The sequence below is a fragment of the Harpia harpyja genome, chromosome 19, assembly GCF_026419915.1.
Source record: "Harpia harpyja isolate bHarHar1 chromosome 19, bHarHar1 primary haplotype, whole genome shotgun sequence".
NCBI lineage: Eukaryota > Metazoa > Chordata > Aves > Accipitriformes > Accipitridae > Harpia > Harpia harpyja.
The window spans coordinates 9,467,694-9,490,992 of NC_068958.1; the positions used below are offsets into that span (position 1 = coordinate 9,467,694).

General features: G+C 47.7%; 1 protein-coding gene across 1 annotated transcript in view; it reads right to left on the reverse strand.

Annotated features, from left to right (window-relative positions):
- Positions 1 to 23,299, reverse strand: part of PAPPA (pappalysin 1) — a 183,458-nt gene that overhangs the window by 6,580 nt on the left and 153,579 nt on the right. Inside the window, exons 19-21 of the mRNA XM_052815534.1 lie at positions 21,631 to 21,740; positions 15,018 to 15,089; positions 11,037 to 11,135 (exon numbers count right to left, since the gene is read on the reverse strand). Of these exons, the coding sequence (XP_052671494.1) occupies positions 11,037 to 11,135; positions 15,018 to 15,089; positions 21,631 to 21,740 (281 nt within the window). The remainder of the gene's footprint in view (positions 1 to 11,036; positions 11,136 to 15,017; positions 15,090 to 21,630; positions 21,741 to 23,299) is intronic.

Sequence of the window (23,299 nt, forward strand, 5' to 3'; positions counted from 1 at the left end):
CTCATCTCACAGGACCAACTCAAATGCTCACCAAACACTACTGGGTCCAGCCCATCCCAACTCCAGCCTCCCCGTAGCACTCCTACCTACCTCCAGCTTGGGAGTTTTGGTGAACCCTGCTCCTGGGCCATAATCTCCCCTCTGTAGGGTATCATTTTGCAGTAGGGCCCTATGACTTGGGCGCTGCTGCTGTGCCTAAGTCCATTTGTGCATTTAACTATGAATGTTCTTGGTTCCAATTCCTCAGGAACTGAACCAAACACTACCTAGCAGATCAGTGAAGCTGCAGGCCAGCAGAGACTTCTCTAAATACCAGTTGTGTTTCAGGCGAAGAGATGCAGCTAACGGGCACTGAGGAACAGCAAAGGAATGCAAGTGAGAGACTGCTATGTGCATGATCTGTTATCTGTCCATGATCTCTCTGGAGAAGCGTGGGAAGGAGCTGAAACAATAGCCTGCAGTGCCTGGCGATCGGAAGTTGATTTTGGCCTATTGCATCACAGTATTTACATAAAGAAAAGGGGGTGGCAGTGGAACAGTGTCTCACTTGCCCTGAAGTGAATTCCCGAGAATTTCTCCCATCTGCACAGACTGAGCAAATGACCTCATTCCCCTCCTTTACACTCCTTCCAAGACAGTGCCACAACCTGTTCAAACGTTCCCGGCAAGGGCTGCATGCGTGCGGTGCGTCTGCTTCCCTTGGCTTTGCTGCCACATGTTTGCTCTCTCTTTCATAAACACTTTTCTCCAGGCTACGAAGCCTGGGTCTGCCTGTTCCCTATGTATCATCAACAGCGCATCTAGGAATGTGGACTAAGCACTGTGCATGAACGCATAGCTGTCATTTCCACCTAGACCTTCCATACGTGTCCCTGCATGTCCATCTCTAGCATGCCTTTCTCCTGACGCACACAAGAGTGGGATAGAGGGGTGTGGATCTTTATTTCACAACTGGGAAGCCTAAGGCAGGGACATGCTGACAGAGACATTAAATAGCCAACGCTCATCACCAAATCAGGGTTTAGAGAGCCTCCTCCCCTTGCTTTTACTTCATTCCCAGAAGACCTGACCCTCCAGGTAGAAGAGGGTGATGACTCTTCATCAAGCCATGGCCTTGGTGACTTATGAGCTAAATAACCAACCAGTGAATAATCTGAATCTACAATTGTGCAAATGTGGGGGTTGCAAAAAGAAGAAATAGTCCAAAAAGTTAAAAGCAATTCAAATAATTGGAAACTAAAGTAGTTCATAAACTGCAGAAAACAATAAGAGCTTAGGGGTCACTTAATCTAACAGAAGCCAGCCAGAGCAGGACTGTCTCATATCACAGTGTTATGAATATTCTTAGATAGGAAAACAGAGAAGTCTGCAAACAATGGGGTTTGGGGAGGAGGCTGAGGAGGGATTGTTTAGTTAAATATTCCAGTGAATTAAAATACTGGAAAGGAAAAAAGAAAAGATACATAAAAAAAAAATGACTATTTTTGTTCAATGTAGAGGGAAACATTTTGGTTTAGATTATCTGCTACAGTTCAGGTTTGACATTTCCCTCCAAGACATAAAAATAAAAAAGACTATTCCAGAGCAAAAGTTATGTCTTGAAATAAAAACTTATCTCACTTAGAAAATGCTCAAACAAAACATAAGTATGTCTGGAGTTTTCCCCTATTTTTATTTTTTTATCCTGAATCATTCAGTTCAATCTGGATTTGGCAATGATTTTGACTTTAAAAATCCTCCCTGTTGTACAACGAAGCTACTGGTTGGAGGCGAGACCTGGGAACTTGATTGCTTCATTTGTCTTGATCAAGCTTTTCCCTCTCCCTGGCCTGGATTCACTGCATTTGTCTGTAACAGTCTAACAAAGGCAATTAAGTGGCCCCTGCATTCAAAGGTCCCTCGTCTTCCCTTTTACTTTCTTACAGGTCACTGTAAGCGTGTGCTCAGCACTGGAGCAACCTGAACAAAAGGTGCATGTAAGAGACTAGGTCGCTACTACATTGCAGCCCATTTCTGGTGAGACAGAGCCACTAGAGAAGAAATGTCTTGCCGTGTGTTGTCCTCTAGAAACCCTCTGGTCTCCTAATAGTGGTCATGGACAGAAGAGCAGAAGCTTTCTCTCTGGGGCAGAGCTGTGGCCCCAAGAGCAGACAGTTTCATGGCTCAGCAGCAGTTCACAGCAGTGGGTAGCCTGAGCGTAAGAGGGTTTCTTCCTGATCACATTAGCCTCATTCACTTTATGTCCCTTACAGAGTTTTTTTTGTGCAATTTGATTTTTACAATGCTATTGTCCAGAGAGATGAATTGTTTTGTCTTATGGCAGTGAGCTCCAGAGATCGGTTTTCTATTATGTGAAAAGGCAGAGATTTCTATGGGTACTGAGCACATCCACAGTCATATTAGACAAGACAAAATTCTCCAAACACTTCTCAGTAATTAATGGTTTCCACTTCAAACAACAGCAACAAAAAATACATGGTTGACTTCCCCAAGGACCTGATTTCCACAGGTAGTTAGGGAATATTAACCCACACACAGCATCTACTAGGATTGTCACAAGTACCCAACTCAGAGAAACTGTAAAAACCCTTAGAAGAAGGACTGCCTATTGCCTTGGGCTCTTAGAGTGATAGCCCTCTGGAGTACAGAGCCATGAATAAAGCTGCTGGATGTGCTAGAAATAATAAATGCTGAACCTTTTTCTGAATAATAGCCCATTTAGGTGTGGAGCCCAGATATACATACTCCAAGATTAACTGCTTCTTTTCTTTTTAAATAGGTTTGTGAAAGCCCAACTCATTAACAGAATATATGACCTGTACTGAAATTTCCAGATATACCCATTGTAAAGCCAGTATTAAAGAATCGGCTCTTCTTCCTTCCACCCGCCAAGTCCTGCATTTCACCTATGTCTATCTCCCCTTGTAGGAAACCTGGCTAATATCTAGGAGGGCAGGGAGAAAAAGCTAAAAACTAAGCTTAGGGCCTGGCTTGGTCATTTGATGTAGTAGTGCAGGATATTGTCTCCTTGGGCTAATTAAAATAGGTTGAAAAAGGCACAACTGAAGAACACAGCTCTGCACACCTACATGCACCCCCCCACACACACACATCTCCTGGAGGTGATCCAGAACAGAGCCACGGCGTGGTCTGACAGCACTTAGGGGAACGTGGGTCACACCTGAACCACACTGGACCACAGACCTATCTATCTTCAAGAATAAACAGACACTATCTAAATCACATCCGTCACCCCAGGAGCGTGCACGGCATGACACATCCTGCTCTGAACCTAAAGGAGCAATTGCAGCGGGTGTAGGCTTATGGGCTAGGCAGGAGGTTAGCACAGACATCTGGGGTGCAACACACACGAGATCTGAGACACCTCCACCTCGACCAACTCACCACCCATGCTGCGCAGTGTATGAACCCATACTTCCATTCTCCACAAAGGTATGGGAGCCCTAAGCATCCTCTCCCAGGCTAGGTGATAAGACCTTGGATAAAACCCAGGGTCCCTCTTGGAAACAAGGCCACACTTGTCCTTGATGCCATGCTCCTGACTATGGGAACAAAGACAACGATACAACAGACCAGTGCAGAACTAGGATCCAGGTCATGAAATGAGTGAGAGGCCATAAATCCTCGCTACATGGCACCTATGTGAAGAGGCTGGTGACATCCCAAGACAGATCCCTGCTGAGAAAGGCCAGTCTATAAGGAACTGGTGGGAACGTTGACAGGAGAAATCCCAGACAGGTACAGGGAGGGATGGGAAACAGTTCTGCAAAGGGTCGGAGCTCATCCCTCACACAGGCTTGTATCAGGTTGACCCGGCTGTACCTCCCATCCAGCACACCTGGGGCTGGTTCACAGCAGCACCAGGGCGGGCAGAATCAGGCCCAGGGAAGGGGCCAGGTTGGAGGCGGGGAGGGGGGAAGCAGGGGAGGAGGGCTGCAAAGTGTTGGGAAACAGCCTGTTGTCAGATTTCAGCCCTGAAGTGTTTGCGAAATCTCCCAGACAAGCCTAGCTGGAAATATGAAGGCCCTGCTGCAGACAGAGCCTCTGTGGGCGAGCGCGGCATGTCGAGATAAGCGTGGCAGGCCGTGCTGAGTGTCGCAGCCCCGCGCCTCCCGAGACCCCCGCAGCTCAAACGCCGGGGAGTATTTTGTTCCCTGACAAGGCCCTTGTGGGACAAAAATGCATCTTGTAAGGATCTTCTCGGTGGTTTTCGGCATTTAGGTCACCAGGGCTGTTTTGAGATAACGGAACAAGAGCGAGCCCCCTTTTAACTCTGGGGGCTGGTATGCAGGTTCACACATAGGGCATTGCTCCAGAGGGCCTGGGAAAAGTGAAGATGAAGCTCGCAGGAAACCTCCTCTCCACGCAGCACATATAGTTTTAAAGGCTTGAATTTTTGTTAACTGCCCCACCACAAACCTGGCTTTCTCCCATTGAAGCCAGCAAACATGGTGTAACAAGACGTAGCTCAGCTGAACCCAACAGATGCTCCTCTCTCTCTCTCTCTGTCGGATATAAATCGGGAGCAGCCTCACCAGAACTGGTGGAAGCAGGATGGCCCAAAGCCAGCAGGGATCCCTTGGAAAGCCCTGCCCGCACGGATCCCCGCATCCCCGCCTGCCCGCTGAGCAGAGCAAGGGAGCCCGTTTGCCAAACCACACGGAGCTCAGTTGCTCAGCAATCAGCTGCGCTTCCTACCCTCGTGCTACTGATTGTGCAAACATGAATGTAATTAGTCTAAATAATCACCAAAGATTTAATAGGAGCCAGACCACCCAGAGGCCAAATAGCTGGCGGTGGAGCAGGGAAGGTTTGTTCGTTGGTTTTTGTAACACTTGCTAATGAAGTGAGGTCGGATAGCAAAGCAAACACCCTCCACTAGCACGTCCCCTGGGAATGCTGTATGTTGTGGGAAGCCCCATGGCCCTTGAAGCCAAGAACGTTCTCTCAGGATAGGCAACATGTGCTACTACCATCACTGCTTTTAATTTATCACCGCCTGGAAAGCCTCCCTGAACGATTATGAAACCCAGTTCTGATCCCCAAAATAAGCTCCCATCCCAACCAACCATGACTGAAAGCGCTCCTCACATGGCGAACAGCTAGCCACTGAAGCTGCGACCAACAGTTCACGGGTAAGTGAGTTCACCCACCCGCCTGGGTGAACCAGCGTGCTTGGAGCACGCAGCAGCGCTCAGCCGCTTCCAGAGGCATGAAGCAACACTCTGCACCGTAGCCTTCCTTCCTCCGTGCTCACCCACCGTTCATTGTATCTCGTCAGCTAATTATAGAGCTGACAAACACACCCAGCTGTGGACACTGAAGTTGTTGGGAGCAGCATCATGGCAGGAACATCAGTTCTTCTGGATAAGCAGAATTTCCTCAGCTGGGGTGGTCACTTAGGCTGCTAATTGCACGAACTGCCTCAGAACCATGTTCTGCTAATGGAGGAAGACCTGAGATTCCCCAAGACAGGTCTGTGTTGCAGTTAGAGAGCTGGGAGAAGGCGCTTATTTCTCCAAAATACCAAGAAGTGGTTATTTCTGTTGCCTTAGGGGTAGGACTGCAGCAGACCCCTCTTTCTGGGGAGACAGGGACAGTCTTTGGAAATCCCTGCTGGAGCCAGCAGCAGCCCCTCAGTTCAAAGCTCCTTTCTTTAGGCCTTGAATTCTCGGCCATAAAGTCTCTGAAGAGGTTTTGATAACTTGCCTATCTTTTAGATAAGCAAAGCTTTGGACGAATCCCACGCGGTCCTCTATCTACCGCAAGTCCTCATTTGTTTTCCGCCAAGGCACTTGCTGGTTTTCCTCTCCAAGGTGTTGGACAGAAATGTCAAGAGGCTGAAGGGGCGGGACAATTTTTCTATTTCTTTTCTAAGTGCTATGGGGCAAAGCAGTTGAGGGAAAACCCGAGTGATAACTGAGTGAGACAGGTTTTTCTCATGGGAGCTGTAGGTTTACCCCTTATGTGACGAAAAGGAAAGGCAGAGAGGAAAGACAGATGAGAGTTTGCCCTTTCAAATGGTTTAAGTTGAGGGAATTTTAAAACAGCAAATTCTGTGTATTTAAAGCTGCAGGGACCAGACTGCAGGATCTTCAACTAAGCAAATCTGCGATCCGAGTCTGGAACAAAGTACATAAGCAGAGCCTAGAGAGAGACATTTCTGATTTCTGCAAGGCCTTTCTAGACAGCCTTGTCCAGGGAAAACTTGTAAAAGGGAAGGGGGAGAGAAAAGAAGTGAAGGAGAACAGCGACTGGAGAGAAGACTTCCTGAAACAAATCAGAAAGCAATAGCCGTAGCCTCTCTCCCTGCAATGCCGCACACCCCAGGAGTTCCTTGCAGGCAGCCGCCAGCCCAGAGACAGCCAGTTATGCCCAGGTTATTTATTTTTCTCACTTTAGCAGTGTCACGTATTTAATGTTTTAAAAAATAGTATCTTCTTTTATCTGCGGCAGGATACAAAGCAAGAAGCAGCTTCCTAGAGCAGCCAGGCAGAAGGGAGCTGGCAACCTGTGCTGGGTCAGGAGGGTAGGAAGATTAAAAGGAGATGGGATTTTGCTTTGTCCTTCACGGAAGACTTTATCCCCTCCAGATACACAACAGAAGCTTTCTCTCCCTTGGAGGTTGGCCGGCAATGGCCTTCCTGTCTCTCAAAGCTGCTCCTGGGTCATGCACAGGGCAAGCTGTGAGCAGCGCAGCCCCGTCCTCTGCCCTAACTGCAAACCCTGCCGCCGGCCCCCTGCTCCCCACGCAGCCCACCTGCCCGGGGCTGCGCCGTCAGGCACCGCAGGACACGCGTCCCTGCTTCCTGGGGTGGCTCTCGTCCCTGCGCCAGCCCTGGCTTCTCGCCCACTGCAGGGTGACGCTGATCAATTAGCGCACAACAAATAATTAAGCTGATGAATGTCTCTTTTTCCCGCTTGCTGACTGCAGTTGCCTCGAATTTATGCCCAGAATATGACTGAATTTATTCGTTGTCGTTTGTAGCATTCAGAAGAGATCTTTAATGATTTCTTTTAAGCTCTCTAGCCTGATTGTGAATAGTGCAGGGCAAAATACTCATTATTTCCTATCTAAGCAGCAGCGCTGATTAGTCGGCAGTTGGTCAGATAAGTCACACCACTCTGTTCCCCTCTCGCTGCAGAAATGCGCAAGGTCATTTGCTGCTAATGCTCAAATGCAAAGGGAAAACATGGCCTAAGTGAATGCTGCATGGAAATCGCTTGTGCGTTTTCAGGGCAACAAAACAGAGGCATGAAAAATCTTACATTAAGTAAGAGGGCTCAGAATTAAAGTGAATATGGGTTGAATAATTTTGCTTTCACACAGCCTGGTTCACAGCATTGTGCGCAGCTGAAAGTGCATTTGGGAGGGTAGTGGGATTGCAGTGAAACTTAAGTCTTGACAGTTTGTGGACATTAAAGATCTGAAGCCAGCTCTTACTTGACTGTTAACTCCTGAATCTTCACATGATGCAATGTTAATCTTCAGCCTTTTCCTAAAATAATGTGCAGAGTTGCTATGTTCTGTTAAATGTGAACCATGTGTCACCTCAGCAATGGCTGCAACGGTGAAAAGATGATAAATCTAAAGCTTGTAAAATGTCCTGTGACATTTTGGGAGAAAAACAGGTGTTGCATAAATGTTAGACATTTATGGGTAAACTTGCAGGGGCTTTAAAAGACTGACACATCTGCCACATAGTATGTAACCCTGAAAGAAAAGGAGCAAAGCAGTCTCTTTCATGTGTCTCGCTCTTTCTACAATCGTATGAAAATACATCCTCATCTGGTATTGGAATTAACAGAGCTGGACTCGCCCCTCCCTATGTCTCCTCCAGGTTTTTGGCTTTTACACCCAATGTGTATTTTAAAACTGTGCCTTTTTAAGTAAGTGGCAAACTGTGCTGGAAGGATTTGGTATGCGGAGTATTTTTATTCAGCTCCCTTTTCTCTCACCTTTCATTGTTTTTCCCTTTGGAATATCTCCTGTAACGCTCCACTCATAAACCTCTTCAAAGGGAGGGCTGTATTTGAACAGCCTTGCCTGAAATCTGGTCTCAGTCAAAGGCCTCAGACGGGAAAATAACTCGCAGAGCCGAGACCGGTGGCCCCACGGCTGCTGCCGCAGGTGTCGGCGGCCGCTTTGCAGGCAGAGAGGTGCTGCCTGCCACCTCTTCGGCTTTGACGCTGCAGCCCCGCCGGCTGGGTTATTATTCCCCCCTTTACCCTATAAATGTAATAAACTGGGACTTAGCATCTTGCTTTTGGCATGGAAGGTCCAAGGAGAAGGTGGTTTTCTCACTCCTCCTGAGCGCCTTGTTCAGCTCCTGGGATGTTGGTGGTGTTTTGGGAGAGAGGAGAAGATTTGGGAAGCTGAATGCATGCCAAGGAAGCAATGGGCTCTGTGGTTCAGCCCTCAAACCATGTGATCTCTAGGATGGGTGTTTCTAAAGTACAAAGTAGGGCAAGTCTAATTCTCCCAATCACAAAGACACAGCTCCCACTGAAGTCAGTGGAAGCAAACTTATCTCCAAAAAGCTACAAAACCTCCCTGTCCATGGGGAAAATGCACGAGACGTGTGACCAGCTGCCTGTCTCTGAACCACTTGCCCCTTGCATCATGCAGTTTTAGCACAGAAACCAGTAACCAACTGGGCTACAAAGTGCTTTCCCCCTCTTGGGTGGTCACTTCGTTTCTGGGTGGCAGCGAAGCAGCAGAAATTTTGACTGTGACTCGCCTGGCTGGTAAGTGCTCACGACTCTGTGCAGATCCCACTCTGTCTCAACTCCCTGCCCAGCAATAAATTCTGCTACCAAACCTTAATCCTACCCCTCTCCCCCTCAATTCGGCACTCACGTCCCTTGTGTTTCAGTCCCGTCCCCACCCCAGCAATACATTGTGCCCTTAGCGCCTGTCTTGATGGGGCTGGTTTGGGTCGGTCCCCTCCCAGCCACCTCACTTCCATTCCTCTGGCACCTCTTGGGATTTTTCATCCCCTGCTCTCAAGCCTGGAGGCAGCAAGATAAAGTTTCCCGGGCAGGCTGTTGTAGGAGGAGAAGACCTACGCCATGCTGAGCTACCGGGCACTTCCAGCTCTGCTCTCCCAGCTGGTGGGCCTGTGAGGCCAGCAAGCAAGCTGTGCTTGCCCTTGGGCTGCTCCTCCCAAGGAGGTAGAAAACCAGCCAGAGACAGGAGTCTCTTCTTGGAGACAACACTGAAGATGAGCCGCTGCCTGTCACCCCGCTCGTCTCTGCAGTGGTCGTTTCAGCAGGGAGCCCCATACGGGCTCTCCAGGCCCTACTCCACCCTTGGGGAACAGAGAAGCTCACCTGCCCGTGCTTCCCTCCCAGCACATGGCTTGCAGGGGCACTCGCAAAAGAAACACAGCAATACAGGGGAAAATTTGTCCAAAAAAGCACATTTAGGAAAACTACCTCTTCCCCAGTGGAGAAATTAACAACTTCCACTTGCCGAGACATGTCCGCTTCCCTTCCCAATGTTCCCAGACGGGCCAGAGACAGCCCACGCTGCTGTACTGGTAAAGGAACTTTGGCTGAACCAAGGAAAAGAAGCCTCCAGCCAAAGCTGTCTGAGAAAGGACTGTTCCCTGCAGAGAGGTCTTCAGTCCCTCAGCTGTGGTAGAGAGGACCTTCTTCCTCAGATGGGAAATGGATGATGTCATACGCTGAGCCCAAACTCCCTCAAGTTTTCTTATTTATTCATATATATCAGGTAGTTAACATAGCTGGATTTTCCTTCTGATCTACACTCAAATCTTGAAGACAAGGTAAAAATCTCACATGGCAGAGGCTAGAATTTTCTTTCCTTTCTTTGGGAAACAAGTTCAAAATCTATCCTGGTTAGAAACATATGAAATGTTGTACTGGTTCAAATCACAAGCTCCACTGCTCCAGTCACTAACAGTGGCCAGAAATGGGTGATAAAGAAACATAAAAAAAGAGGGATGTGTGGAGGGATCCTTCCCCAGGCTCAAGCAGTCAATGCTTTAGATATTCCTGAGCCAGAAACTGCATCCAGACCACAGCGTTTAATAGCCACTGATGGAGCTCACCTCCACGAATATGCCTATTCTCTTTTCAACTTCAAATATATTTTTATTCTTAATAATACTCTGTGGCAATGCATCCTATCATTCAAATACACATTGTGCAAATAAACACTTTCTTTCATTTGTTTGCATCTTGCTTCCAGGTAATTACCATTTCCCCCCCTCATTGCTGTGTGATGAGAAACAGTGGATTTTATTTTCCTAAGCATCCTCCCTGCATTAAATACTGTTTTTATAAATCTCTGCCACTAACCATGTCCATTGTTTCTTTCGCAAGATTTGCAGGTTCTGGTCTATGTGGTCTCTGTGCAGAAGATATTTCACATCTCTACTCAGCCCTCCTGCCCTGCTCCACACCATTCACTGTCCCACTCTGTCCTTTCGGAGATGGGATGGTCAGCAGCGAGCCATGCGCATGTGGGTACACACGGATCAAAGCACAGACCTACAATGATGCTTTTGTTTTGCTCTCTGTTCTTTTCCTAATGACTCCTAACCTTTAGTTTCCCTTTTGAGCATCGAGGGTGTATATCAGGACAGGCAAATATACCCTTCTCAGTGTTTCTATGTGAAGGTCGCCTGAGCACTAGGTGCAGCTTTGCTGATGAACGTGCCCCAGGGTTTTGGAGGAAGCCAGCCTTTGCCTGTAGAGAGGCTAGGGTTTATTTACAAAGAATGAATGAACGCCTCTCGCTACTTTATTTAAAGAACCTGTGTTGCACAGGTATAAGGTGGGTTATGATGGGAAATGCACATGCATATCAAGAGGGAACTTCAAAATGAACCAACCAGAACTCAGTGCCTATGGTGAGCTGATGCCTGGACTGAAGGTCCTTCTGAGACTTCAGACCTCCCCTAATCTAGCAAAAATAAATTTTTTTCCAGGCGCAAAGCAGCACTCACCAAGGAATTCCCAGTGAAAAGAGGAAGGGGCATCCCTACCTTTTTGGTCTTGACTGTTGAGGCACAGCAGTCCCCACCATCATAGTTGCAGAAGGCTCGGTTGTTGATGGAGTCACAGTAGTTGTCCCCCATGAAAGGCTGAACAAGGAAAAAGCAGAAAAAGGCTGAGAGTATGGACATGGACAAAACCTGTAACAATATATCAGAAGGAAAATATGAAGACTTGAAGGAGCCATATAGTTTGTAAGATTACCAACTCCCCTGAAAAGCAAGAGATAATTATTCCTCTCTCCCTTCAAAGCAGACAGAAAAAAAAAGGACACTAAATGGAAGGGAAATGAGCCCTTGTTGGCTTTTCACATCCCACATAAGATGATGCTTCAGGAATATTAATTTGACTAGGCCCAGAGACAGCATCAAGGCATCTAAAATTGTGGCACCTTTTGATAATTTTAAGCTAACCTTCCAAAACTATGTGGGATAAGAAGGTGGTTATGTATAGCAGCAAAACTGGCTTGCTTTTAATAGCTGTACTTTCCACCACAGTTCTCCCAACTATGCAACAAGTGTCAGCAATGAGGGCACAAAACATATCACAAAGAGAAATGGAAGTGGTCTGAGCTCAGCATAGGGACGACGTGCTCTTGTTCGCCGACCAGCAGTGACTGCGTGTGACCTTGGCCGTGACACATAATCTTCCTCCATTCTACAGCTCAGAGCTGGGATAATGGCAATTATTCAGAGGGACGTTGTGGAGAGCTATTAAGTAAAATTCATAAATCACCTTGAAAAAGAAAATGTGGTCACTAGTCTATGCAATGTGATCACTAGTCTATGTGCTACACAGGACCTGAATAATAATCATGATTCTGAAGGAAAGGCTTGAAGTCTGGTTCTTCATTACACGTTGGAGCCCTCTTGGTCAGTAAGTACAGAAGTCTTTCTTGAAAGTCAAAACTGTGCCTGGTATGAGAATCCCAGGCAGCAATGAAAGCTCAGAAAAATGGATGCTCAGCAGAGAGCACAGTCATATCTCTGTAACACTTATTACATGTACAGGCCCATGGGGCCATTCCCATTTTATCTGCTCTTTGGAAAATTCATTTACTCTGCTCTGAGAAAAACACAGCAGGGACTTTCCTACAAGAAGGCATCATTGCAGAGTGGGTGGGGAGGCTTGTGGAGGTTTCCTGGGAGGATTTTGCAGCAATTGCAGTACCAGAGTCTCCCTGATGATAGATACCTGAAGGACCAGCCATGAGAGCTCGCTGTGCTCTCCTCAGACAGAGCCATGGCCATGCTCATTGGTATTGAAACGGACCCTGCGGAGTGGTGCAGACGCAGGCTTTCACTGCTGATGTTTTGCAAATTTAAATATTTCTGTCAAGGTATAGGAAATCCAGGCAATGATGGCAATATTGGACCACAGCAGGACTACCAGGAGATGACTGACTCATTGCATGTCACTTGTTGAGCTACATGCAAATACTACAAATGCTGACAAAGAAATCAGAGTTACAGGGTGAGGCTCCTATCCCTGCAAAGTGCCTTAACTCCATTGACTTCCACAGAGATTGACGTATTTGTACAGGCAAAGTCTTTGACTTGCAAACGCCCTTCCAATTTAATTAATATGCTAAAAGTTAAAAGGGAATGATTTATAAGTAGATGGAGAGGTATTTTTACGCCAACCTGGTCATATTCAAAAATGTGAACTTTGCCAGACCTCCCAGGAAATTCTGTAGGCTTCCCATGTTTCCCTTGTACTGCCTGGCTGTGCCCGCTTGTCAAGAAAGGCTTGACTTTAATTTTCCATGCCTATGCCTGTGCCCTACACATATGAACACTGGAAAATTAGTAAAAGAAACCTGTGGAAGAATTTGCCTTTCACTCACACTGGCACAGAGTAGGCAAGTCAGTCCTTTGGAGGAGAAGAATGGGACAAATAGCATCTATTCTGATTTGGTACCAAAATCCTCATTTGGGAGACCTTGGAGGCCTGGCTGTGGAGGGTGAGGTCTCTATAGGTCTTCATGCATATCTTAGTGCTCCTATATTTTCGGAGGACTATACAGGTAGTTCAGAGGGACTAGTTTTCTACTGAAACACCTAAGTTAGCTGCCGAGAAGTCTGGGGCTGACTCAGAAACCTCTATTCCTGCCACTAGGGAGCGACAAAAAATCACATTGCAGCAGCAGTCTGGGTTACCACTGTGAGCGCCAAGAGTAAAATAAGGCCCCGCTTCCAGCCTTCTATTCAGGGAACCCTCCCTAATGTTAAGGATATTAATACATTAGGGATTGTATCCGCTTAATGGCCCGGTATTATTGACCTACTGGCTTATTAGTCCCTGTTTCCATAGTCGTGAAAAAAGGTTTGGCGAAGATGGCTTTTCTTCTGAAATCTTAATGCCAGAGAACAAACTCTGGCCCATTCTTGGATCCTGGAAGCATCATGCTCTAAAAATGATGCTAGAGGCCATTATCAATTGTCTGGGCAAAGCCTTCCAAGATGATAGATTGCGATGCAGTGACACTGCTGAATGAATGATGAAAAGAAGAAAGTTCCTATTGATGCAGAGGGGTCTGGCAATTAACAATGATGGAAGGGAATAAAATGCTGAGAAAAAGCATGTCAGTAATAATGGCTTCTGGTAAATTATTACATCATTGCAAAGTTTGCCTCAGTAACAACTATCCTTAAACAGCAGGAGAATGGATACCCAATGGTGCATCAGCACCTGAATGGCATTTCTTAATGGTCGCTGGATGTTATTTTAGCTGTCTTTGGAGAATAGCGGCGCCTAGCCAGCCTGCATGAATGCAATGCGTGAGATGGCTTATGACATTCAAAGCACTGACAGCAGAATGCTTTTCATTTAGGGAACAACTAGACAGAAACTATTACATTGTTGGAGAGTTATTACTCTCCTGGGCCCAACATTCATATGCGAAGGAAACCTGTCTTTCACTTCAAGACAAATCACGTCGCACAGCAATGTGGTCCAGAGTTTCGTGTCAGATTTAGGAATTCTGTGCCATGTTCTGCCACTCCGGGCAAATAACTTCAATGTGCTTATAAAATTGGGTTAGTGGTGCTGAGAGCACAGTCAGTGCTGCAGAAAGTCAGGAGACGTGGGGTCAAGACAGCTCTTCCACTGTCCGTCCGTGTAACCGAAGCAGCCATCTATCCTTCTGCCTGTGAGCTACCCCATTTCTAAAATGGGCATGAAGCTTCCCAGCCTTACAGAGGTACCACAAGGACTGACTTCTTGACATGAGTGAGATACTCAAGGGCTGGCATGATGGAAACCACATGAGCGCCATGACCCAGAGAGAGGGTGCTCCAGCCCCGTTTAACCACTGGAAGCATCTTAAGACTTCTCAGACTTTTCAAAAACTGTTGCCAGCAGAAACAACATCCTTCAAAATAATTGCTTTTTTCAAATAACACGTAAGACTGTAAAAATGTATCACAGCTGAAATGTAACTGCATTTTTCTGTTTGGTTTTTTTTTCTGGTTCAGATGGAGGTGCACAGCAGAGGGATGTGTGATTTGCTCACTGCCCAGCTGTGCTGTCCACCCAGTGGTATCATTTCTGCCTCTGGCTTTCCTGAACTTTATCTGCATACACCAATGCCCAAAGCCTAGCTGGCCTTGGAAAGAATTGGCCCTCTAATAAGGTGTCAAAATCAAGGAAAAACAACTGAAGTTTTTTGCAACTTCCCAGAAATTCCCAGATCCTGGGAAATTCTGACAGTCTACCAATGTTGTTGAGCTACTTGATCGTTTAACTCCTGTGAGAGTCACCCAATCATCGGCTTTAGGAAAACCATCAATTTCACCACCGAGTGTCAGAACCGATGCAGGCGATCACAGTCTGTTTGATAGGACAGTCAGGGCAAAAGCCTGTTTGCCCCACTTGAAAAACAGCATTTACAGCCCATGTGACCGCAGTGACTGTTACCATAACATTTAGGAGAGCAAGCACGGACCACCTGAGCTAATGCAAAAGCTCACCTCGCAGCCTTTGACACAATGAATCAGGGAAGGGTGAGGGTACCACTTGAGTCCCGCCGTGCAGACAACACTCTGGAGGGAAGAAGAAAAAAACCCAACAGGTTAAGACAAAGAAATCAGTGTACAGAAAGTCAGCGTGCTGGCTCCTATGGCTCTCCTGTACTTAACCAATGAAGTTCAGTTCCTAACACCTCTTGTGTTCTCAGGACCTGGCTGTCCTCCAGGTATTTACAAGAAGTGTTGGACTTGACACTTGCAATAACAGAACATTTGAGATTAAAATAATATTTAAGGTTCTCCTAAAACGTCACGTCCAATATTTCACTCATGGTGGGGGAACGTGGCAGGGAAAGGCAAAGGCACAGGTCCACTGTCTTGCTCGTGGGTATTGGGGACACATTTTAGGATTTAATTGAGGGATTTCTTTGGTGCTGCAAAACATTGTTCTCTTTCACTACCCATCGTATCTGTGCTTCTTGAAGATGCTAAAGGTGGACTTTCAGATACATTTTCGCACCATCCTTTAGATCTTAAATGGAAGCACCTCCCACTACATGCCTTCAGAATAACCCCCAGAAAGGACAACATCATCTGCTACATTATATGAGCTTTATAGTAATTTCTGGATTTATAATAAACTCTGGAGTTCCTAGTTTTGGACAAAAACGAGCCTACTCAATGATGACACACCCAGGGCAACCATTGTTTGCCTGTAGACATGGAAACTTAGATTTTAAGAGTGGATGAACAGTTTGGCCAGTTAGTGGAGATGGCAGGTCAATACCATGGAAGTCTAGAAGATAGGACTCCCATCATTCACCAGGACATCAGGCACAATGTTCATTTTGGGTTATCATCCCTGGATGGAACACTACTACGTCCAGCTGGGCAAGATGAACACATAGGTGCTTACCCAAAGACAGGGGTCGGGGTTGGATGGAGGCCTGGGGAAGGAAGGGATTAACATTTGGGAAGACCTGATGCACAAGCCATCCCTTCCCCTGTTTATTTGAGGGCTAATTTAATCCATCTGCAGGGGAACCTCAGCATGTTTTTACAGTTTCTGTCATTTGAGGCTTACCTGGCGTGTGCTAGAAAAAGGACTTTTATACTATCTGACTTGGGCTGTTTATCTTTCCGATGCTCTCGTATTTTCCACTATTAGTCAAGCCCAGCTTGCCCCACCTGCCTCGTAACAGGGCCTGTCTGTGTGAGTGGAGAAGCGGCCGGGCGAGGGGGGAGGACGTTGTTTATCCCCCGGGAAGGAGGCTGCAAGGTGCGGGGGCCCTGCGGTGTCAGACATTCCCCCAGCACGCTCTTGACAGACAGCTGGAGATTTCCAGGCTGTTGCCTGCCACAAATGGTGAGATTTTTTTTTTCCCCTCTTCTGTTTATTGCACTTCAGAGGGAAAAGAAAGGAAACTTTTCTAGGTTTCAAAATAAACAAGGCCAGTCAACAGACCAGGAGGGGGGGAGAGTAAAGGAAGCAGTTCAAGAGCATTTGAACCCAAGAATCAAACCAAAGTAGAAAAACTCAGGCGTTTGCCTCCTGTATCCAAGGCCAGCCAGACAATAAGTAAAGAAGTGCAGTTCCAAAGAGCATCTCACATTCCCCTGGTAAGAAGCATCAATATTTACAAAACCTCTCGATATGTGTGAATGTGTGTGAGCATGTGGAGCTAACAAAAGGAGCTGAATAGCCCTGAAACAGGCTCTTAGGAAAGGAGGTTTCCAAGTGAGAGCAATCCCTTGCAGAAGATGCATTGACTACTTTCCTGACCCTCCCAATATTAAAAACCCAGCACCCTCCCTTAGAGGAACAGATGGAAGGTGAAGCCTCTGCTAGGACAGTGCTCTCCTTGGAGATCTCACTCAAGGTCATCTTCAATCCCACGGGCTGCACAGCCTGGGGCTGGACATCCTCCAGGGAAAGGGATTGCAGCCGCGGGCTGCTCTCCATAGCGTAGGAAAGCCAGTTGACCTTGTGCTAGATTAATCACTGGGTCAGTGGGACATTCACATTGCTTTTGAGTGGTACCTGCCAACAGCTTAGTCCCAGTTACTTCGCCGTCTCCTTGGATGATACTTTGCTAGTGGAGACCATTAGAGCTACTCCAGCTGAATTCAATCCTGCTAACGTTCACGGAGCTGGAAGTGGAGTATGCTCAGGGAAGGGCCGTCAGCCATGGTCCTGGCCCCTCTTGATGGTTTTCTAAACCTGAATTCCCACCACCCAGCCTGTTTGTACCCTCAGGCTGCTGCTGCATGGGGCAACTGAGATAAACAAATGTGTAAAGAGCAAGCAAGGAAGGGTATAGGCAGCACTACTGCAGGACCTGACCAGGATCCCACAGCATCACTGCGCACAGAAAGGAAGGTGGACTCACAAGGCCGACAAAGGATGCAGTAAGAGGTTGATGGAAGGACCACATCCGACACGTGCCAGGCGGTGCACAGGGGATAAAGCCCATCTGGCCACTGCCTCTGCGAGCCCCATCCCTTCCCCGTGCTGCCACGTGCTCCAAGCCGCTGCAGTGACATATGCCGCTCTCACGGCCCCAGCTCCCCTTGTGCATCGGCTTCTGCAGCACAGCTTCCCTCCTGCGTGGGCCACGCTGTGCAGCCGGGTGTATTGACTTTGGTCCTGTCCCCATCCCAGAAACGCCATCCAGCCACATCTGCGGTTTGGTGGCTGTGACTCCATCTGCTGTGAAGGGAGAGGAAGCCGGTATGCGCTCCCACAGTAACAAAGAGCCAAGAAAGCAAATCAAGCTGTCATTTTCTGCTTGTGAGGGAAGACCTAGTGCCTCCGGTCACGGCGCTTCCCTCCCATGGTGGGACTAACACGATGATGTCAACCATTTGCGGGCTGCAGAGGGGATTAGGTTTCCCCAAGAGAGGCCAGTGGAGAGCTCTCCCCCACCTTAGATGGGTCAAATGTCCCCCAGGGCTAAAGCCCAGGGACTGGCATCTACTGGTCTCAGCTAACTCTCTCCTCAGGCACCACACGAATGTGACAATTAACCGTGGGCTTAGCATGGCAGTGGTGAGGGGATCAGCCGCTGCTGCCATGAGAGGGGAGACACGGGCCTTGTGGATGTTTCCTCCTGTAGCTACAGACGCGGTGGAAACTCCTGCCTTCCCAGGCGCTGAGCCGCCGTGCTGCAATAAGTCATTTCACCGCTCCATGACTCAGTTTCCCTGCCCGCAAAATGAGCCTAGCACTCACAGAAAGGGGAGAGGGGAAGGAAGGAGGAAAACTTCAAAGCTTAAATGAAGAGGGGAGTATTTAAGAATTCCTATTAATGACTTCTGGACATCCCAGGGCTTGCAGTACATACGGGAAAACACATCACCAGCAGTAGGGCAGCATCCCAGGCATGTGGAGGGGCCATGGCCACACTCAGCCCTGCTAGTAAGCAGAGCTGGGGCATGCTGGCCCTTTCAAGGCTATCCCAGGCATGCACACGCTTGCACAGCATTTGGCCTGTTCTGCTCAGCACAAAGGCAAGGATGCAAATTCAGACAACCAAAGAAATTAGGTGTCTGCCCTGTTTCTCTGCAGTCAATGGGAAAGAGCTGTCAAGCTGTCTTTCTGAGATGTTTCACTTTTTTCTCTCCACTGCTTGCATAGTCAGTCTTGGCAGCTCTATCTATAGGTGTCTTCAACAGCTCGCTGCCCCTTGCACACGTACGGTAAATGGGAAATCGTGGGAACAGCAATGGTTGCTCAGAACATGGCCCGCTGCAGAGCAACAGACGCACAGAAGATTTCAGGTGAATTTTTTTTTCCTGCTGAAAATACTGATTTGGAAGACACAGCCAACTTACGCTAATTTCGGCAAACTGTTTCAGACCCAACAAAGTAACTCAACCTAAACCAGTTCTGAAAAACACGGTAATACATAGACATTTTTCAAAATGAAATATCTGTTGTTTTTGTTCCTTTGAGAGGACATTTAATTTCTAAGTTTTTTTCATTTTCATTAAACAAAAAGTTTAAAAAAATCCTTGGAAATGAAATGCTACATTATGTTCAAACCAACATGTTTTTTTCTCCAATTTTTTGGTTCACCAAAAATCACAACAACAAAAAAGTCACTTTTATTAGGAGAAAACATTTTTTTTTTCTTAACTCAACAGAACTTCCAGCGAACCGAAAAATCAAGTGATTTGCACAGCTCTGCTCTAAACAACCCCCAGAGGAGGGATGGTTCCCTCTTCCCACTTTGCTTCCATAACAGCTGTTGCTTGAGCAGCTACACACAAATATATTTGGGTTTTTTTCTTGCTGGCTTTCCCTGTGTTTTATCTGTGCCTGTCCACTCAAAGGTAAACTCCAGAGATTGGTCCTGCCTTTATGTGCTTCTCATACTGCACTCATTTGTACATCACTTGTGCCTGAAATTAAGTAACTAAAAATGTTTCCTTTGCGTCGTTCAAGTACTTTGAGATCCACAAAGTGTGGATCTTGCTGTGTAAATGCAACCAGCTGCTCACTTTACTCATATGGCACAACAGCAAGCTGTCACTGACCATAAACAGAGACACATATTATTGATGATATATAACGCATTGCCATGGGGACCTTCCCCTAAGGCATCCCAGCCCCGTCTCTCCAGGGTCTCCCTGGTCCCAGCAGCAGCAGCATTTCCCCCAGCAGCACCCCACGAGGCACTGCTCCCTGTGGGTGACATCCCCTTATCTGGAGAGTTGAATAAGATGGATGTTTTACAGCTACCAAAAAATCCCCTCCAGCATGTCTCAGCATCATCCCACTCATCTCCTAAAGGCTCCCTTCGATCTCCCAACACAAGTTTTCAAGCCCGAACCTCACCCTCTAGTTACAAAGTGTTTGTGGGGTCCAACTTGTATCTGCTCACAGCCTAAAGCTCTTGCAAGATCCTCACCATCAGGGCAAAAAAGGTCTTATTTACCACTGTACTCTTGGAAACCATGATTTCTCCTCCATCCCTCACTCCCCTCATCTCCCCCTTTACTACTATATGTTTTCCCTGCTGCCTAATGAGCCCTCCAGAGACCTGCAGGTATAAAACTCGTTACAGCTCCCTCTGCGCACCCGCATCAATAAACGAAGGAGCACGGCAGAGAACGGGAGGGAAGCTGTCACTTTATTTCACCATGAATTACAAAACCACTTTAAAGTCTAGCACTTGGGAAAGGGACAGTGAGAAATTGCCCCTAATACAGAGAGAGGGGTTTTCTTTATGTTTCATGCCAGAAACTTGGCAAAGCCTAGGCTTAGGCAGTAATATAATCTTGGCGTCTGGAGTGAATGGGAAGCTGGGAAGGACACTATGAGCTTGTCGTATTCTCTGGACTTAGGTTCCCCACCCCTTCCCAGGATTTATTCTATTGCTCCGTGTGAAATAGGGAAGTATAAAGTGGCGGAGATTTTTGGAGCGCCTTGCTATCCACAGCCAAGGCCAGATTTCAAAAATCCCAAACCCTGGGTACATATTTAGGCATGTAGAGAAGCAAACAGACTGTCAAAGCTGCTCAGGACATGCTGGAGCTGTGTTGGCTGCTTGTTCTCCTCCTAAATGGAGTTCAAGTGTGTAAAACAGACTCCTGCAAAGCCAGGGCCAAGTATGTAAAAGCCGACAGGGTTTGCTCAAGCACCACCAGCAACCTGCACCCTGGTGACACGTGATGTGCCAGCGTCTTCCGACATGCACTTGAGCGTGTCCAGATAAACGTCTACACCTGCAGAAATACTGCGTAGGCACAAGCGCCTGGTTACACGCACTTCTAGGCAGGAGGGCACGTTTCTGTAGATGGCGTGAGGGTTTTCAGAAAGAGGTAGATGAGTGTGTCTCCCACTGGTATCCAAGTGTGTGCACGAAACCAAGCAGCTATTTGCTGGCATGGCACTATTGGCAGGCGTGTGCAGGGGTGAGCGTGTGTGCAAGGCGCTGTACGTGGGTGTGCACGTCCCCAGCAGGGCAGACCGATGCCGGCACGCGCTGGAGGGTGCGCAGGACGGAGTGCCGTGAGCGGTTAATGCTGCCTGTGCGTTTGCAGCAGGCAGGAGGAAGAAGTGGTGACCTCTGGAAGGGGCTGTGCTGAGCAGGCATCTCTCGCATGCGGGCGAAGGGGTGGGGGGAGGACTCAGCCAGCTCTGCTGGTTCGGGAAATGAAATACCCTCTGTATCAGCTTCTTTTGTCATCCAAAAGCAGTGCAGAAAAATCCAGCCCTGCCACCCAAAGAATGCAAAACACTGAAAAGGAGGAAGAAAATAAAATCTGGCCAGTGCCCTTTCTCTCACTGTCCATCACATCTTCCTGTGTAATGAATCGTGTTTAGAGATCAGCCCCACTGTACTGGTGCTGGGTGGATCTGAGCACGCTGATTTTGACAAGCCTTTACCTTGAACTGACTTTCACTGGGAAATCACAGAGAGAAAGCAACTTGGAGAAAGCCACCACGTTACCAGAACAACACGCAAAGACACAACAAAAATTGGGAATTCTTTTCTAAAGGGCAGAATTCCCCACGTATTCCCCTCATTGAATGAAGCATGGGTAACGCTGTTCACTCACTGCACATAAACACGCAACAAGGGATATACTGAAATCATCAGGCACTGACCTTCACTCTTTGAGGGTTCATCCAGTGCTGGATGTCTTGCACAGTCTCGTTCACACGCAGGAGGATGGGCTCGTGACTGTGATCCAGACATGAGGTGGTACACTCCGTGCCTGCATGAAACACAGAGAGGATAAAGCTAAAGGATAAAGCAAGCAGCTTTTGACCCTTTCAGCATCCTTCCAGCTGAAGGACAGGATTAGGGCTCGTTTTTCCTAAATTGCAATTAGCAGTCAACCATAACTATCACATATCTTCTAGCCACACATGAAATGCTGAGTACAACCCTGCATCTCAGCAGGAGATCGTGGGGGTGGCAGATATTCCGGGGCCTTTTTGTATGAGCTGCATATCTAGGTATTTCTCTGGCTATTAACTCCAAGAAGGAGGTCAGGTTTTGTGCTTTCAGATCATCAAGAAAATGTGAAGGTTTTTCCATTTCAACTGCTCTTTCAAGCAATGGGACTGATTAAGCAGAGGCTGTCGAACTCATCTCACCTATGACATGACAAAAACCTACCGTTTGATCTGTCAAATTTACAGACCTTCAATAATAATCTTTCGGAGGGTGACCAAGCCTAATGATATTGCAGACGAGCTATCACCTAAGTTCCACAGTCGATAAGAAGTACACAGAGAGGTAATGATGGCTTTGTTCACACATAAACCTGCTTTTTCTCTGATTAACTGTCATGCCCAGTGGGAATCCTGTCCTTTCTTTATTAAAACATGCTGCGATACTCTGCAGCAATATCCCAGAGCTCTGTGGTGACACAACCGTAAGCCCTAGTGTGTTGGACCATTACCATTTCCCCCCTGGAAAATCACTCTTGAATGGCACAGCTGCTGCAAACATGTCATTAGGATTTCTGCACTCCAATCAGCGCTGGGGGAGGAATTAATCTCCGCACTGGTTTGGAGAGCTGAACCTTTGGCTCAACACACACCTCAGCCTGGAAGGGCAGATTAGGTGTCTGAGGAATTACCGAAGGTGTGTGGGATTCATAGTGACCATGACTGGATGCTATTATTTTCCCCACCTGCTTCTGCCTTCTCACGTACTCCCACATGGAGGAGTCAGCGGGAGCAGAGCAGACCTGGGCTGTTGAGCCAGCAGGACGGGGAGCACTTGGGGCTTGTTTTGCTTTCCCAGCACACGTGGTAGTGGCTCCAGGGACCCGCTGGATGAGGCCCCTTGACACCAGCCCCATTGCGAGCGAGTGGCAGGAGAGCACCTTCTTGGAAGGACATCAATCAGGCTTCCAAAAACACAAAGAGAAGAAAGCCCCAACAACCTGATCCCGAAAGGTGGTGCTGGGCGAGAATAACAAAGTGTGTGGTATGTCTCCATCTGCTGAGGATAAGAGCCAACGGCCGCTGTGCCCTCGCCGAGCTCTTCCTCCCTCTCCAGTGAGAACCACGCTCTCGTGGAGGATCTGGCCCATGAGTCCCTCAGCTCCACGAGGGCTGCGTGGTCCCAGCCCAGGATCAGGCCCACCAGACCTGGCATCTGGGATCGGCACCTGCTGACAGCCACCCCGGCAGGGCTGGGAGAGGACCGCGGGCTGGCAGGCGCCCGCTGCGTGGGCAGCTGCAGGTCCTCCTGCTTCCAGCACTGAGATGCTGCCCTCCAAACCAGGAATTGGTATTTCTCTCCTTGCAAAAATCTGGC